The 17,271-nt window shown below is 56.1% G+C and overlaps 1 protein-coding gene across 5 annotated transcripts in view; it reads left to right on the top strand.

Moving 5' to 3' along the window:
• Cep131 (centrosomal protein 131) overlaps nucleotides 1-1,708 on the top strand; it is a 23,027-nt gene extending 21,319 nt beyond the window's left edge. For 2 of the 5 annotated variants that reach the window (XM_010618601.2, XM_010618602.2), the window contains 3 exons: nucleotides 60-223; nucleotides 806-866; nucleotides 947-1,708. In XM_010618601.2, the coding sequence (XP_010616903.1) occupies nucleotides 60-223; nucleotides 806-866; nucleotides 947-1,021 (300 nt within the window). In that variant the 3' untranslated portion in view covers nucleotides 1,022-1,708. Of the gene's footprint in view, nucleotides 224-805; nucleotides 867-946 lie in introns of those variants that run through there. The other 3 variants (XM_010618605.2, XM_010618603.2, XM_033767536.1) reach the window with 2 other exon arrangements.
• Nucleotides 1,709-17,271: the final 15,563 nt, after the last annotated feature.

Below are 17,271 nucleotides of genomic sequence, written 5' to 3'. Positions count from 1 at the left end.
CTCCTGCGTCACGGCCCCACCCTGCTGCCGGCTCGCTCACTGCCTCCCCTGCCCACCAGGTGAACACGCAGCTGTCCGGCGAGCGCAGCCGCGTGACCCAGCTGGTCCGCCAAGAGTTTGTGGACCAGCTGGCGGCCTCTGAGGAGGAGAACCGGCAGGTCAAGGCCGAGCTGGCCAAGCTGCAGGCCCGCCAGCAGCTGGAGCTGGATGAGGTGCACCGCAGGTGGGCATCTGGGGGTGGCTGGGCTGGCTGTGGGGTGGGGTAGGCGGGGGAGCAATTAGGTCAGATGCTCTCTCTCCTTACGTGGGACGCAGGATGACGCATGGGCAAGGCTGGCATGGGTTCCATGTTTGTGGTTAGGAGGCTGTGCTGGCCCCCTGGTGGTACCTTGTTCCAAGGCGGTGGGCATCCCAGCCGGCCCATGCTGTGTTTTCTGCTTGGGCTCCAGGGGTGCTGAGCGGGTGGCATCATGATTCTCTAGGGAGCAGGCCCAGGTGCCTCAAGTGGAAGAGCTGAGCCCAGGGAGGGTAACAGTGTGCCCCAGGGTCCCCTTGGCTCTCCTGTGTCACCCGCAGTGTTCTGTGGGCCTGAGGTGGGCATGGGTCTTCCCGCCCATCTCAGTCGAGGCCCCACCTGAGCTGCTCCTGTGACCCACTCTGGGCCAGGGACGAAGGTTCCTATGGAGGGCTCTGGTGGGCAGTGGCCCAGGGCCAGCTTTGGCGGCTGGGTCAGCAGGGACCATGGCAGGAGGCTGCCGTGGGGCAGAGCGAGCGCTGCGTGGAAGCTCACTGTGCTCTGCCGCAGGGTGAAGATAGCCCTGGCCAAGAAGGAGGAAGCTGTGAGCAGCCTCCGGAGACAGCATGAGGTGGGTCCCCAGACATCCTCTTGCCATCCCCCATCCTGCCTGGGGTGGGGCAGCCCGCACCTGACCCCGCATGCTCACAGGCCGCGGTGAAGCGGGCTGACCACCTGGAGGAGCTCCTGGAGCAGCATAGGCGGCCACCTCTGAGTGCCAAGTGATGCTGCCAGCGGAATGGAAGACAGACCAGAGGTGGTGCCCAGGCCACGCCCACCAAACGGGCTGCGCAGCAGGGAGCCAGCGCTGGCTGAGATGTGCCTCTGCCCACCCCTCAGGACACCTGTGCTCAGAGTGCCTGCAGCCGTGTTCACAGTAAAAGAGGCCATGGTTTCCAGTGTTTTGTGTGATCTGCCTTTCTCTCGTGGGCGTGGTCCCCAGAGCTGGCTCTGCCCCCGCCCCTCCCTTCACAGCGCCCTGTCCAGCACCCTGCCTCGCCCTGTGAGCCAGAGCTGGCTTCTCGTCCGAGCACAGAGCACCCTTTGTCTCCAGCGGCCGGCCAGTAGCTCTCACGCCTCACCGAGTCCAGGGCCACTGTTGTGCCCCCTGGCAGGAGAAACATGGAGGGAGTGGGCGGCCCTCCCAGGACAGCCTGTTCCCCAGCACAGAGTGTGTCCTTTGCACGTGGCACCGCCACCGCAGAGCCCACCAAGCACCCTGCACCTGCCCAGGTGGCCCGCTGGCAGGCAAGAGTGAAGACTGCAGCCCCACAGGTGGAGGCAGAGAGCCGGGGAGGAGGGTCCTCCAGGATGGCCACATTCTCACGGGATCAGGCTTTGGGTCAGCTGGGATGCCACCGACACCCACCCTGCCTCCCTCCCCATCAGGAAGACCCCTCCTCCCGGGCCTCAGTGTCCTTACCTGCAGCTGGGTGCCCAGCATCCCAGGAAGACCCTGGGGTGCGTAGGAGCTGCTGGCCACGGCTGGGCCTGCTCTGAGGGCCTGTCCTGAAGGTCTCTCCAACTAGGCCATGGCTCTGCCCAGTGCCTGCCTGTCACTCCTGGACATGGAGCCTTCTCCCCGGGGAAGAGTCGGCGTGATCCCTGATCAAGGCTGGGTTTTGGTGACCAGAGACTGTGCGTGGTGTTGTGTCCGTCCATGGCAGGGGCGCAGGCTGCAGGGCCACCAGCTTCTGCCCCGGAGTCAAGGTGAACTCAGACTGCGCTGACTGCATGTGGCCTGTGCATGTGCGTGGCAAGGGCTCTGGCTGTGAGCGCGTGCTCCCAGCCCCGGCTGTCACCTCCCTCCCACCTGCCTGCAGCCTGCTCCCCTCTGCCAGAGGTCCCGAAAGCCTGTCCCACATCTTGGCAGAGATGGGGAAGCTCTGGATGTGGTCTGGCCCAGTGCGTCCACCAGCCACAGCTGCAGCCTAAGGGGACCAAGTGCTCCGTGACAAGGGGGCTGAACTCGGGACAGGTTTTCTGTTCGGGTACTTCTGCATGTTGTAGCAAAAGGTATTCTGATAGGACTCTGATGTTGGATGTTGCTAGAGGAAGTGACTTCACTGCTGAACTAAGGTTTTTTGCAAGTGAGGTATTGAGCAGATGCAGGCAAAGGCAGCGGGGACCCAGGGCTCCCAGCCAGGGCGATGGTCCCTGAGCCCTGGCTCCTGACCGGCAGGTGTCCTGCTCACTCATTCCTGCGTTCATTCCTTTATCCCCACGCTGGCTCATCCATTCATCCCTGAGTCCGTGTAATTTGTTCATCCGTCCATTCATTCTTAAATTCACTTGTTGCTTTGTCCATTTGTCCCTTCCTTGCTTGCCCATTGTTCATCCCTTGTTGATTTGTCCACTCCTTCCTTCGCCCCGGCCTTTGTTCCTTCCTTCTGTCTGTTCATCCTCTGCTGAGTCCATCCATTCACTCGGGCACTCACAGGCCTGTGCCTAACGTTCCACACCTGCCGCCATCGGATCTCTTAGCTCTGCTATTTTTAAATTCAAGTTTTGGTTGTCATGGTAACCTGCATGTGACATTACAGGGCTAGGCTGTTTCTGTCCTGCCCACAAGCCACATGAGCATCCATGCCCTGCCTGGATGAGAAATGCATCCCTGAGAGGCCGGAGTGGGGGAAGGCATCAAGTATGACCAGGGGAAGGGGACTGAGGTGCCATTTCTGCTTCCTGATGATGGCAGGACCATAAGAGGGGGCTGGACCTGGGCTCTGGGAGTAGCTTCTAGGAAGACCCAGATCTCGCTGTGGCCTCTGGCCGTCCGACCCTGATGGATGAGAGGGCAGGGCAGGGTGAAGCAGAACTGGGGTCACCCAGCAGGACACACACTGGGGCTCCCCATGGTGATAGAGTGTTCTCCACATCTCGGTGAGGTTCCCAGAGCCTCTGCCCTCGGAGCCAGGCAACCCTCCCAGCACTGTCCCTCTCCCAGCCGGGCTGGGGGCATGGGGGCGGGTGGGGAGAGCACAGGAAGCGAGGACTTAACGTGTCAGGGTTCCCACCCTTCTTTCCTCCCCTCTTTTCTTTGAGTTCAACTTTCTGTTCTTGTTCTAACTCCTTGATGTTTCTTACTCATAGATTATCGATTGTCAGCCCTTTGGCCTTTCAAATAATTTAGGCTGCACCCATGAGGATTGGTATGTTGTATTTTCCTTATCCTTAGGTTCAAAATATTTTCTAGTTTTTGTGGTGGTTTCCTTGAACCATGGGCTGTTAAAGACTGCATTGCTTTTCTTATCGTTTTGTTTTTGATTTCTGACTCCACTTCCCTGTGGTCACGGGATACATTCCATATATTTCAGTCCTTTACTGGATAGACTTGTTTTGCGGCCCAGCATCTGGCCTATTTTGGAAAATGCTACACTTGCTTCTTTTAAGAGACTGTGTTCTGCACTTGTCAGATGCGGGGCGGTGTCTGGACCTCAGAGGTCCAGGTAATTCATTGTTTTCTGACTCCAATAGCCCTACTGACTTTCCTGCTTGCTCTACTGTTCTCAAGATGGGAAGGCTAAAATCTGCCATATTTCTACATCATCTTTCTCGCTTGAGTTTGCTCATTTTTACTTTCTGCCTTTTTTCCTCATTGAGTTTATTGGTACATTTAGGTATACAGTACAGTCACATTCATCATTGGGATCTTGTACCTTCACATGACAGGTCTTGGTTCTCATTTTTCCCCTTGTCCCTTCCCCCTTCACCCCTTCATCATTGGGATCTTGTACCTTCACATGACAGGTCTTGGTTCTCATTTTTCCCCTTGTCCCTTCCCTCCCTTCACCCCCTCCTCCCTTCCCTATTTATAAATACTTTATTTTCATTTTCTCATACGTTTTTTTCTTTTCCCTTATTCCTTTCCTCTACCCTTTTCACTTCCCCTACACCTTTAGCCTTTTTCTTCCTGTTTCACATTGTCAATTACCTTCTGCATTTTGAACCCATATTACTAGATGCACACACATTTGAGCAGTTGTGTTTGCCTTAAAGTCTCCTTTATCTGATAGCAGCTTTGCCACACCTGCTCTCTGTACTCTTGTGTGTTGCACGGTGTCTCTGCCTTCCTTTTTACTTCCTGTGATCTTGTAGTTAGGCACAGTGCAGCAGCAGCCGCAGACAGTATGCACACCAGGCAGGGTGCAGTCACCTGCTGCCCTGACCCTGGGCAGTGAGTTTAGGGATGGGCAATGTCCCAGGTCTCATTGGGCAGAGACTGCTGTTTGCCTTGAGGCAGACCCTTGGCAGTCTGGCCCCTGCCCGGGATCCCAGTGACCTAGGTCTCCGGAGGCCTTGGGAATTCCCAGCAGACCAGATTTGCTGAGCAAATCTGTGATCGGCCAGCCTTTCTCAGTGGGGAAACTGAGGTGAGGGGCGGGGGCTGAGTCCTGAGCCCTCTAAGCCCCTGCTGAGGTCTGGGGCATTTGCCAGCCCAAGTGTGCAGGGGTGCAGCTGTGATGGGGCAGGCAGGCTGGGCAGTGGGGATGCACCAGGCGCTGTCCCCCACCAGAGCAAACCTCGAGGGCTGTCACTGTGGGGCAGGGCCTGGTGGGGCTCCCCACTCCCCACCATGTGCCCTACCTTCGTAGTCGATCCTCCTGTCTACATCCTTGCCAGCCACCTGGATCATGGCTTCAGTTTCCTCATCAGTCGGGGGCAGTGGGCAGGCGACTGGGGACGGTAGACAGGAAGTACCTGGCCGAGGGCAGCACAGATCAGGGAGCTGTGGGCAGTGCCTGATGCTTCCAAGATGCTCCCTTCCCACTTTACAGATGGGGAAACTGTGGCCTGGCCCTGGCAGGTATTGTGGACTGTGCGGTGGAGTCGCCCCTTCCCCACTGGGCTTACTTGATCTCATTCCATTCAATGGAGCCACTTTCGTTGTTGTCCAGGGTCTGGAAGGCCTTGCAGATGACACTGTCCAGCTGCCCCAGACCTGGGACTTCCGCCTGTACTCAAAGAACCTGAGGTAGTTGAAAGATAGTGAGGTCACCGGGCTCCGGTCACCGCAAGGTTGTGTGTGGACAGCACTGACCTGGGCCCAGGGATGGGGCAGCAGCGCTCTTCCCCCTGCGCCGCCCACAGGTCATGATTTTCTGGGCTCATCAGTCCCGGGGACATAGGAAACGTGTCCATAGCTGGGCCTGGCCCAGGGACAGGGTGGCAGGTCCTGGGCAGCAGCTCTGTATCCTTGTCTGACAGGTATGTGCCTGTGGCCAGTGCCACCTTCTTCATCTGGGAGGAGAAGCCCTGGGGGTGGACAGAGCCGGCTTGTGGGAAGCACGCCCTGCCCCAGTGAATGCCACAAACAGCAGAAGCGGGAGGGGCAGGAGGTTTAAAAGAAGGGCTGAGGCCAAAGGGTTTGCTCAGTACTCAGATCCAGCCTCTCTGTGCCTCTGTCTCAGCACTGAGAAAGACAGGATGATTACAGGTCCTTAAGCAGACCAGAGCCTGTGTGTCACCAGCTCCTGCTGAGGAGGTGCAGAAGTCACTGTCCCCACTCTATGGGGAGCCTGTGAACTGCCAGGGCTGCCAAGGCCAGCTGCTGGCTGGGCAAGGGTCTGGGCGTAAGCAGAGGGGCAGGCAGGGACCTCCCGGCAGTACCTTGGGACCCGCAAGGCTCTTGGGTTGCGTCCCCAGGGCGAGTTGGGTTCTGGGCTTCTGGAGCAGCCATCTCAGAGGCTGCAGCCCTAGTGGGTGTCCAAGGCTCCTTGACTCTTCCAAAAGTTCACAGGGTGGTGGGGCCTTCTGGAACAAGCGTCCCTTCCCCAGGGGGTGGCGGGTGCTGCAGTGGCCCTTGATCCCAGGCAGGGGCTGGGTGACGGGAAGTCCTTTCTCCCTCCTCCTGACAGGTCAAAGGTGGCAATCCAACCCCAGGGAGCAGGGAGCATTCTGCCCTGGGTGCCCCCACTGCTCTGTGCCATTGGGGAAGGGGCTTTGTACCCTTTGTGGGCCTGGAACTGGTCCCCAGTAGTCACCCCAGTGGCTGATGCTTGCAGCAGGGAGGGGACCAGGGTGGTACCAAGCTGGCTGGGCACAGAGAGGCCCATAGGATAGGCCCTTCCCCCACTCTGCCATCTCAAGATCCATTCTGGAAGACAGGACCCTCACCTGCCCATGGGGTCCTGCCAGGGGCCCTATCACCTGCTTGTATTTTTTATTTTTATTTTTTGGTACTGGGGGCTGAACCCAGGGCCTTTGTACATGCTAGGCAAGCACTCACTACTAAGTTACATTCTTGGCCCTTTTGGAGTCAAGGTCTCACTGAGTTCCCTAGGCTGGCCTTGAACTTATGATTCTCCTGCCTCAGCCTCCCAAATAGCTGGGATCATAGGCATGTGCCACCAAACCCAGCTAACCTGTCACCTGCTTTATGGAGGCGAGGCTGGATGAAATTTCAGGCCAAGCCAGGAGTCCACATCCTGTTTACAGCACAGTGGTTGCCTGCCTGCCATCCCCCTTCCCACTGCACTCTTTGTCTGGGGTGCACCCCACAGGCTGGAGTTGGGCGGGAGGCAGAGCCTTGTGCTGTTGTTTATTATAGCTCCTGTGTCCACACATGGGCTGGAGTGTCCCCATCCTTTGAGTTAGGCTGTGGTGTCCAGCCTGGTGGGGGACCTGCCTCGCTCCTGGGGCTGCTGTCGGCCCTTGGAAAGGTCCTACTTTTCTCCACGAAAAGCCTCCCTTACCTCACCTCCTACCCTCCCACCTCCCACCTTGCTCTCCAGAACCAGAGCTTCCCGGAGCTTCACATATGCCAGCTTTACTGTGACCTGGAAGCCCTTCCTGCACCCTGACCACTCCAGACCATCCACACGGCCCTCTGTGGGGGTCGGGGCTACAGCATTGGCCTGGGGCCACCAAGTTCAACTCCAGAGTGAGAGAAAGGGCTCATTGTTGGGATGGGGCAAGGGGCTGTGGCATCCCACAGAGCTGGGTGTGCCCCTGGAGCCCTTGTGTCGGGAGGCCCTGGACCCACAGCTCTGCCAGTCCCCACCTGGTCCTCACCGGTACCCAGCGCCTGAGGGTCTGAGCAGGTCTCATGCTCCCTGTACTGTCCTGGCTCACAGCCACCCTCAAAGACTGTCCATGAGCTGGCAGGAGCCCAGGCCTGCACACCTGCACACACCTGTGGCCCAGTCACACGCGGCAGCTTTCAGACCTGGGTAGCCCCCTTCCCTTCCTTTACCTCCCTGGTGTTTCCCTGGGCTCCTCCAGACCCCAGCACCTCTCATCCCGTATAGGAAGACAAGGCCCCGAGCTCCCAGCCAGCTCTGGTGGCCCAGTGCCCACTCCGCCTCCCCACTGGTCAGGGTTACCTCCACAGGGCTGTCCTCAGGGGCTGTTGGAACATGGGCAGGCTGACTGCCGCGTGGCCGCAGGGGTTCTAGTCTATACCTGTGGCTGCTCCCCTACATCTTGAGGCTTCAGCTGTCCCCCACTCCTCCTGGGCCTCCAGCCTGGCACTGGAAGCCCCCAGGGGCTCGCTGGCACTTGGCACGTCCACCTTGGGCCAGACAGACTGACAATCAGCAGCAGCCCCTGGCTTTGCCAAGCCCTGGGTGGGGGTGGGAGGAGCAGACAAATGGGGGATGGGTGAGCAAGGGTGGGCTGCTGGATCCAGGCCCTCGGCCAAGCTCACAGGCTGGAGACCCGACTGAGCCTCCACCTGCAGAGCCGCGGTGCTGAGCAGGGGGGCCTGGGCAGGCCGCAGCACGGGCCGGAAATGGCTGCAGGGTTGGCCTGGGGTGGGGCTTGGCGGACCCTTGAGAGGTGGTTATATGGCAGGGTGGGGATTGGGCCAGTAGGGAGCACACAGCTCGGTACCCAGGGAGGCTCCTGGTATAGATGAAGGTCATGTACACCACAGCTACCTCCCGGATCACACTGTGTCCCCTAGCAGGGGACAGAGAGGACAGGGGTGGTCCCTGCTGGATCGGGACTCCAGGCACATTGTCACTTCTGCCTGGGTCATGTGGCTTCACCCCTCGTGGTGACCTCAGTGGGGTGGTCACGCATTGGGACTGTCACATGGCTGGGCCTGGAGCTAGGGTTTCGTCCTAATGAAGGGCATGTCTTTTAGGCTATGTGGCCCATGACAATGACCATGGTGGACTGGGCACTGCCCCACGACACTCTCGAGCGTGTCTCAGGCGACCTTGCAGCAGCCCCCAGGCAGGCTCTGTCACCCCCTCTTCAGGAGACCCAGGAAGGTGAGAATGAACCTCAGCTGTCGGATGGAGAAGACTGTGTTCCATCCCAGCCAGGAGCTGGTGGGCAGGGGAGCCTCAAACCTCAGGTTAGGCAGCAGGGAGACGTCCTGGCCATCATGGTGTGACTCACTGTCCCGGAAGGCGGAGCCGTCTCTGTCCGCTGCAGAGCTGAGGCCAGTTCAATTCAAGTCTTTTGGCACAGAGCTTCATTGTTTTAACTGCTACGAGATCGAGGTAAGCCAGGCACAGGCTGTGATCGCAGCACTCCGGGAAGCTGAGGCAAGAGGATCACAAGTTTGAGCCCAGCCTAGGCAACTTAGCAATTTAGGGAGACCCTAAGTTGAGACCCTTCTCAGAAAAAGTAGGAGAGGTCTGGGGATAGAGCTCAGCGCAAAGGCCCTGGATTCAAGACCCAGAACTAAAAAAAAATCACTTTTTGGATGAGACAAAGCAGAGTTCAATATAGAGAGTTTGCAGTATGCAAAAAAAAAAAAAATCAAAGGAGAGGAAAGATACTTGATGATCAAAGTGTCTAAGCTATGGGGGTACTTTTCCCTCCACGGTGTTCTTAATGCTCTTCTTCATCGTGGTACAGTAAGTGCACACGACCATCACGGTCAGTTCTAAGCGCAGTCAGCGGCGTTAGGCTCATTCACAGAGGGAGGAAGCCGTCCCACGGTCGGGCCCCTCCCCACACTCTGTCCTCACTCCATGAGACCTCTGTCTCTCCTCACCTAGGCCCCTGGAGCCCCCGGCCCACTCCGGCTCTACCAGTGTGACAGACCGGGGCCTCCAGCAGTGGGCTCCTTCTGTGCCCGGCCTGTGTCATTGAGCACAGTACCCTCATCCGTGCTTCATCATGTTGCAGTGCATGTCAGAATTCATTTCTTTTTTTTCTTTTTTTTTGGTGCCAGCGATGAACTCAGGACCTTGTGCTTACAAGGCAGGTGCGGTGCCACTGAGTAAACCCCTGGCCCTGAGTTCATTTCCTTTAGAGGCTGGCTTCTAGTCTGTTGTGTGCAGAGACGCATTTGTTTATCCTGTCAGCACTCGGATTCTTCCCGCCTCTTGGTTACAGCGGACACTGCCTCTGTGAACGTGGGTGGATCAGTGTCTCCCTGTTTCCAGGTTTCTGGGGGTCATAGCCTGTAGTGGAATGGCTGCCTCACCCCGTAATTCTGCTGACTGTTGAGGAACCCTGATGCCGTTTTCCACGGTGGCTGCCCCCTTGAACTTCCCCCAGCAGGACACAGGGGCTCCAGTTTCCCCACACCCTCACTCACACTTGTTACTTTCTGGCTTTGGTGTAGCCCTCCTGCTGGTGTGCACGTGGTCTCTGTGTGGCTTCGGGTGGCAACTTCTCTCCTGGCTGGTGATGCTTAGCTTCCTCCTGCCTCCCAGCCATGTGTAGGTCTTCTTTGGGGACACATCTCTTCCAGTCCCTGCCCACTTTTGAATAATTTTTTGTTGTTGAGCTTTAGGAATTCTCTTTACATTCTTCACATGAATCCCACAACACATATGTAGTTGTCAGTGTCTCGTTCCTTGGATTGTATTTTTATCCTGTTGATTCTTTCGTCGCCTATGTCTTTGGCATCCTGTCCATGAAATCACTGCTAAATCCAATGTCATGAAGGTTTTATCCTTCATACTTACATTTAGGTGTTGTGTGAGCTGAGTCCAACTTTATTTATTTATTTTAAAAACTTTTTTTTGGGCGGGGGGTTACCGGGGATAGATTTCAGGACCTTGCACTTGTAGGGCAGGCGGTGGCACCACTGAGCTAAATCCCCAGCCCTGAGTCCAGCTTTATTCTCTTGCATTTGGACATCTATTTTTCCTGAAACCTTCTATTAAAAAATCTATCTCTTCCCCAGTGAATGGTCTTCACACCATTGTCAAAAACAGTTGGGCCAGGCTGGGGATTTAGCTCAGTGGTGCCAGCGCCTGCCTCACAAGCGCAAGGTCCTAAGTTTGATCCCCGGTACCAAAACAAAAACAAAAAAGTTGGGCCAAATATGCGAAAGACTATTCCATCCCATGGGCCCACATGTCTGGTGCATGCCACGCCCCTCTGTTCCCATTACTTTAGCTCTGTAGTGAGCTCTGAAACTTGAAAGTGTCAGTCCTCTAGCTTTGTTCTTTTTAAAGATTGTTTTGACAATTCCAGGTCTTTTGAGATTTCATATGATATCATCTATACCAGGAGCCTCCCTGGGTACCGAGCTGTATGCCCCCTACTGGCCCAATCGCCACCCTGCCATGGTACCCACCTCTCAAGGGTCCCCCAAGCCCTACCCCTGAGCCAACCCTGCAGCCATTAAGATGGGTTTTTCAATTTTTTCTTTTTCGGTACTGGGGGTCAAACTTAGGACCTTGTGGTTATGAGGTAGGTGCGGTTCCATTGAGCTAAATCCCCAGCCCAAGATGGGTTTTTCTATTTCTGCAAAAGTCATTGTAAGTTGAGAGGGATTTTACTGAATTTGTTGATCACTTGGGCAGTCCTGACTTCTTAACATGTGTTACCATTTATTTATGTCTTCTTTACTCCCAGCAGTGTTTTGTGATTCTCACTGGACAAGTTATTTACTGCCAAAGTATTTTATTGTTTTTGGTGCTATTATTCTTGGAATTAATTTTTTTTGTTTGTTTGTTTCTTTTTTTGGTACTGGGGATCACACTCAGGTCCTTCTGCTTGCGAGGCAGGTGCTGGAACCACTGAGCTAAATCCCCGGCCCTAGAATTAATTTTTGAAGTTTCGTTTTCACGTTGTTTATTGTTAGTGTTTACAAATGTAACTAACATTTCTGTGTTGCCTTTGTTTCTTGATACTTTGCTGAATCCATTTATTAGCTTTGACAGTTTATTTTTGGATTCTTTTTTCGGCACTGGAAATTAAACTTCCAGCCTGTGCACTGAGCTATATCCCCAGCACCCAACCCTACTTTTTTTTTGAGACAAGGTCTTTTTTTTTTCCTCATTGAGTTTATTGGTACATGTTAGGTATACGGTACAGTTACGTTCATTATTGGGATCTTGTACCTCTACGTGACAGGTGTTGGTTCTCACTTTTGCCCCTTGTTGTGACAAGGCCTGGATAAGTCCCTGAGATGACCTGGCTGGGCTCAAACTTGCAGTCCTCCTGTCTCGGCCTCTCAGAGCTCTGGTTTTACAGGTATTGCATCAGCTCCCTCATTCTCTGAGCGAACCCACGGCTCTGCATTCTCCATGGATGATTTGCATTACGTGACAATGGTTTCCTCCTCTTCCTCATTTGTTAAGTGCTGCTATCACGAATGGGTGTTGAATTGTGTCTAATCACTTTTTGGGGGGTACCAGGGATTGAACTCAGCTCCTGGTGCTTGTGAGGCAGGCGGCAGAACCACTGAGCTAAATCCCTGGCCCTCTGGGGCTTTGTCAGGAGATTTTTGATTACCAAGTCAATCTCTTTATTAGCTGTAGGTCCATTCTGGCTTCCTATTTTTTGTGCTTTAGACTTGGTAGGTTTTGTGTTTCTAGGAACTTGTCCAGTGCTTTCCTGGAAAGCAGGAGATGAGGATATGAGGGGAACAAGTCTGGCCAGAGTGCCTGAGAAGCAGCGGGAGACCCTGAGCCTCCAGGGAGACCAAGGCCAAGCAGTTGTCCATGTCCACCACAGGGGCCAGGGAGCTGTGCCTCTGGGCACCTTTTTGAAGGGCTGTTACCATAGGGAGGCCATGGGGACTGGCAGGGACCCCCTCATCAGGGATCCCTCTGGCTCTTGCCTATCTGGAGGGGACACCTCACCGCCCATTTGTTTTCCAGGCCTAAGACTTTTTGTCTTTGTATCTCAGAAACAGTCCTGCACCTCAATAGTGACAGGGAAATAAAGGCCTGAGCAGCCCCTTTCCCACCCTGGCTCACCAGCTGCACAACCTCTGCCCTCAGTGACCTTTGCACAGGGCCTGCGTGACCTGCTTTGTCTGCTGTCTTTTCTCACAGGCCGCGGCACTGCACACGTCACACGTTCCTGGTGTGTCTGGGCTCGGGTTTCCAGCAGCTTCCTGGACTGTGGTCTGTGCTGGGTCTTGAGAGGCTCCAGTGTGCTGTCTTTGCCTCTGTCCCAGGAATGCCTCCCTTGCCTTGGCCACATTCCTAGGAGCAGAATGACAGTCGGTCGCCCCCTGGAAGGGCCCCGCGCCTGCAGAATTCTCCAAGAGGGTTTGCTTTGAGCCCAGGTGCCCCAGGCAGCCGGGCAGGGTGGTGGTGATGGGGTCCCCTGGGCGCCACCACCGACTCCTCAGTAGCAGCTGCACCAACAGTGACATGTGAACAGACTAACCAGATGTGTTCCAGTCTGACCACGGGATTTACTCAGCCCAACACAGATGAGCTTAGGAACACGCATGCATGCGGTAAAGGGAGCCACACAGAAGACAGAGGACATAGGAGTCTATTTTCATGAAATGCCCAGAGTAGACAAATCCACAGGGAGAGCACGGATGTCTGGGCGGGCCAATCGGTGTTTAGTGGGGTCAGGTTTCCTTTGGGACGGGAGAACACTTTCAGCTGGATAGTGTGCTGGTTACAAGGCACTGTGGAGGTGTAAATGCCACTGGGTGGCATGTTACGGTAGCTGACTTTGTTACGTTCATTATACCAGAATGAAGAAAAGAAACCCACAGAGTGCTCGAGAATGCTTTAATAAAGCAGGAGGGGGGAGGTGGGAGCATCCAGGCCTCCTGCCAGTGCTGGCAGCCTGCTGGATGGATGGAGAGCTGGCACAGGCTCCACACTCCTGGCAGCACCTGCTTTGAGCTGACAGATACCCTGGCCCCCACAGCCTGTCCAGCTTCATTCCTGCCTAGAGCTGCCTCTCCTGCCCCAGCCCTAGACCCCTGAGTGAAGCAGGCCTGCAGAACCCACAGGGGCACTGCGCAGCTCTGGGCGACACTGCTGTCCCCTCCCCAGGCTTGGGTCTCCTGCCTGGCACTGCCCACCTGCTGTCTGGAGCGCTGGCAGGAAGGGTATGTGGGCCCCTCCTGCTGAATATCTCACTGTGCCGGGCATGGCGATGGAGGAGAACTAGCGCCTCTCTTCTGGAGCCTCTGAATATGGCCTCCTCCCAGATTACCGTGTGCCCTCTGGGTGGGTGGGTGGCTCCTGTCCCGCTCTGAACACTGGGCAGGAGGTTTGTCTTCCCAGGAAGACTGGGCACCCTTGGCAGGCTGCCCTCTGCCCACTGGAGGTGTTTCTTTGGCAACTGCCAGGACTGCCTCTCCCGAGCCTGCTGAGCACAGCTGCGGTGGGTGGCACTGTGGGGTGGGGCTTATTCCCAGGCCAAGGCTATCTCTGGGCATGTTGGGGTGGGCACAGCCCCCTCACCCCGCAGCAGCACCCCTCCCAACACACAGGTCGGGCCACTGTGGGAGCAAAGGCCACCCAGCATTCCACCCCTCCACCCACCCCAGGAGGGGTCACAACCAACGGCAGCATGAAGGGTGGGCTGGGGCCCCAGCCTTGGCCTCGTCTTGCTGCGTACATGAAGTTGTCCCTTTGTGGCACCTCAGGGCCCCTCTGTGTCCCCAGGAGGCCTAGCACTGGGGCCCCCAGCATGTAGAGATGCTGTTCAGAGCTGGACAGGTGGAGCTGTGGATGTGTGTGGTCCTGCCAGACAGGGGTGCCCTCTGGGGTGCCCAGCACAGCTTAGTGCTGAATCCAGGGCAAAAATGCTCACATGGCTAATAAGGATTAAAACCTTTAGGAAAGTGCTGACCCTGGGCCTGAGTTCCCCGCTCTGCACTCCTGTAGTTGGTTACATTGCCAGCACTGCTGAAAAAAAGGAAATGTTCAAGTCCTAGCCTCACACCTGTGACTAAGGCCGTCAGGGTCTGGAAACAGAGTCTTTGCGGGTATGACTGGGATGGGGTCACACTGTGGGGTGCAGTCAGTGGCAGAGTGCTCATGTGGCACCTGCAAGGCGCTGGCTTCATCGGCAGCTCTGCACAGAAACAGAAAAGCTGAGGCTGTGCTGGCCACGGGGGACCCTGGTTCCAGTGACTGGGGGCCCATGGGCCCTGTGGCCCCAAGCATCCAGTCTGTGACCCTTGTAGAAGCCACAGGACACCCCGGACAGTTCTTGCTCTTTGTCCTGCCCTACAGGGGCCCTGTCCCTGAAACCCTGGGCCTCAGTCTATGGAAGAGGACCCTGCTGGAGGCGAGGGAGGACCAATGTAGGGTGTTGGAAGGAAAGACACCAGGTCCCCTGCGCCTGCCCCATGCTAGGTCTAGGACAGGATCCTCAGCAGGAGCGGCCTTGGGCTCCAGGGGCTCAACAGCTGTTCTGCTCCTGACTTTGTTCAAAATTGTGGGGTTTTGCTCGCCTTGTATTTCTTACATTAATTCTGACTCTTTTAAAAAACACTGCATTAAAATATTGGTTACCTAATTCACAAGAAAATACCATTTTAAAGACTCCAAGGGCCAGGAATGTGGCTCAGTGGTGCCATGGCTGCCTGGCAAGTACAAGTTTCTAAGTTTGATGATCCCTGATACCACAAAAAAAACAAAAAAGACTTCACTTCAGCTTCTTTTGTTTTTGGAGAGGTGTGTGTATGTGTGTATGTGTGTGTGTGAGCATTTGAGACAGGGCAGGCCTCACTGTGTTGTCCAGGCTGCCTCCTGCAACCCTCCTGCCTCAGCCTCTGGAGCTCTAGGACTACAGGTGCATTCCACCACACCCAGCTCACTCAATTCAATGATTTGTTTTTGTTTTTTTTTTTGTTGTTGTTGTTATATTCACAGGGCTCATAACCACTACTTCTTTCTAATTCCAGAACATTTTCATCACCCTAAAAAGAAGCCTTGCCATCACACCCCATCTTCCCTACCACCAGCCCACCTTCTATCTCTGGATCTGCCTGTTTTGCACATTTTCTGGAAACAGAGTCACGAGTTCCCAGGCCTTTTGTGAGGGCTTCTTCCCGAGCACCACATTCCCCAGATTCACCTGGCCACAGCACCCATCAGAGCCTCCATCTTGTCTATGGACCAATAACACAGCATTGTGTGGACATAGCCCGAATCATCTGCTAATGGACACAATTACTGAGTTTTTCTTTTCCGGGGGGCAGTTGAGTCAGGGAACTGCTGGCCTTGAACTCACTGTGTAGCCCAGGCTGGCCTCGAACTTGCAACAATCCTCCTACCTCAGCCTCCCCAGTGCTGGGATTACAGGTGTGCGCCACCATGCCTCCTTTATAATTACTGAGGTTTTATATGTCCCTGAAATTTTATATGGGTCCTCACTTACCTTGTACTCACCTGAGTCTAGCCACCCCTGCAATCCTCTAATACCGCAAGGCTCCTGTTCTGCTAGTCCTCCTTCCTACATCCCGGTATTTCCCTCCAGAGCCTCTTGCCTTTACCTCATGGACTGGCAACTTCTTCCACTGCCAGGCTGGCCTCTGGGTCAACTTCGAGGGAGGGTGTTCTGGGTACAGGGCAGGACATAACAGTGTCACCAGCGTCAGCTGCTGCTCCTGGCCATGGGCACTGAAGGGCCGGCCTCCAAGGGCCCTGGGGGGACAGTGCCCTCCCCGTGTCAGGGGATGGGGAGAGCCCTTCCTTAGGGTTCTCTCAGCTAGAGGTGCCCCATGACTCTGCCCTGGGATGAGCAGAGGCCAGCACTTGGTCACCCCCAGGCTGGCAGGCCCCTTCTGGCTGCCCTGTTCGCACTCAGGAAACCTGAACTATTGACCCTCTTGTGAGTTGCCTCCAGACCCTGGCTACTGAGGCAGACCGCTGTGGGCGCTGGCAGCCTGGAGAGAGACCTGTCCCAGACCAAAGCCAGCACTGACTTGGTGTGCCAGTCATTTCCACTGCCTGGGTCTGGGGTCCTCCAGGGGCTGCAGTGCTGGCCCTGGGACCCAGACCCTGTCCCTCACACTCCTGGACCACAGCCCTCAGGGCCCACCCTGAATGCCTATCCCAGGGCATCATCTATTTCTGTTCTCCAATGACCTCTGACCCTCCAGGGCCCCCAGAAGACAACCAGATGCAGTGGATGATGCCTGCAGAGCACCCTCAGGGGGCAAATCATCTATGTGTCTCCTTCATCCTCAGCAGCAAAGCCACACCACGGAGGCCAGAAAGAAGGTTCTGAACACCTGGCCTGCTCCAGAGGCTTAGGTGAGAGGCTTAGGGAGAGGCCTGTCTGCCCATAACAGGGACTCCTAAGGTCTCAGGGATCGGGGTGGGGTCCCTGGCTTTGCCCATGTGGTGGTGGGGCTTTCCGTACAAGGCGGCACCCCCACCCAGCTTGCTGACTCTGAGCGTCCTGTCCTTATGCCTGGGACCCCTCTGTCTAAGTTCTTAGGGCCCTGCTGGGACAGACACCACCTCCCCCCTACTCCATCTGGGCTCCCCAAGGGGTTTTGCAAGTGGCCCAGGAATGAGGGAAGGCATGTAGCCCCCCCACCCCACGCCAGGCAAGTCTCCAGGGCACTTTAGCACCCCCAGGGCAGCCCTGCAAAATGGCGCTGAGGCCGGTGGTGGAGGGATGGGGGACACAGTGGGGCGCACTGTGGGGTCTTGTCAGCTTCCCAGTGCTCGGGTGAAGTCCATTGCCGGCGGAGGCAGCGGAGTCCCTCTCCACCGCTGCGGCTGTTGTTGCAGCATGGCACAGGTGCAGGCAGCTTGTGCAAAAATAACCTCGCTCCCGCAGCCCCAGCGCAGGCGCCGCCCAGTGGGCGCGCAGGGGCTGGACCCGGGCGCCTC

The sequence above is a fragment of the Fukomys damarensis genome, unplaced genomic scaffold, assembly GCF_012274545.1.
Source record: "Fukomys damarensis isolate Sample0158 unplaced genomic scaffold, DMR_v1.0_HiC HiC_scaffold_23, whole genome shotgun sequence".
NCBI lineage: Eukaryota > Metazoa > Chordata > Mammalia > Rodentia > Bathyergidae > Fukomys > Fukomys damarensis.
The sequence above is the reverse complement of the archived record's forward strand: the minus strand, read 5'-3'. Positions and strand labels throughout refer to the sequence as shown.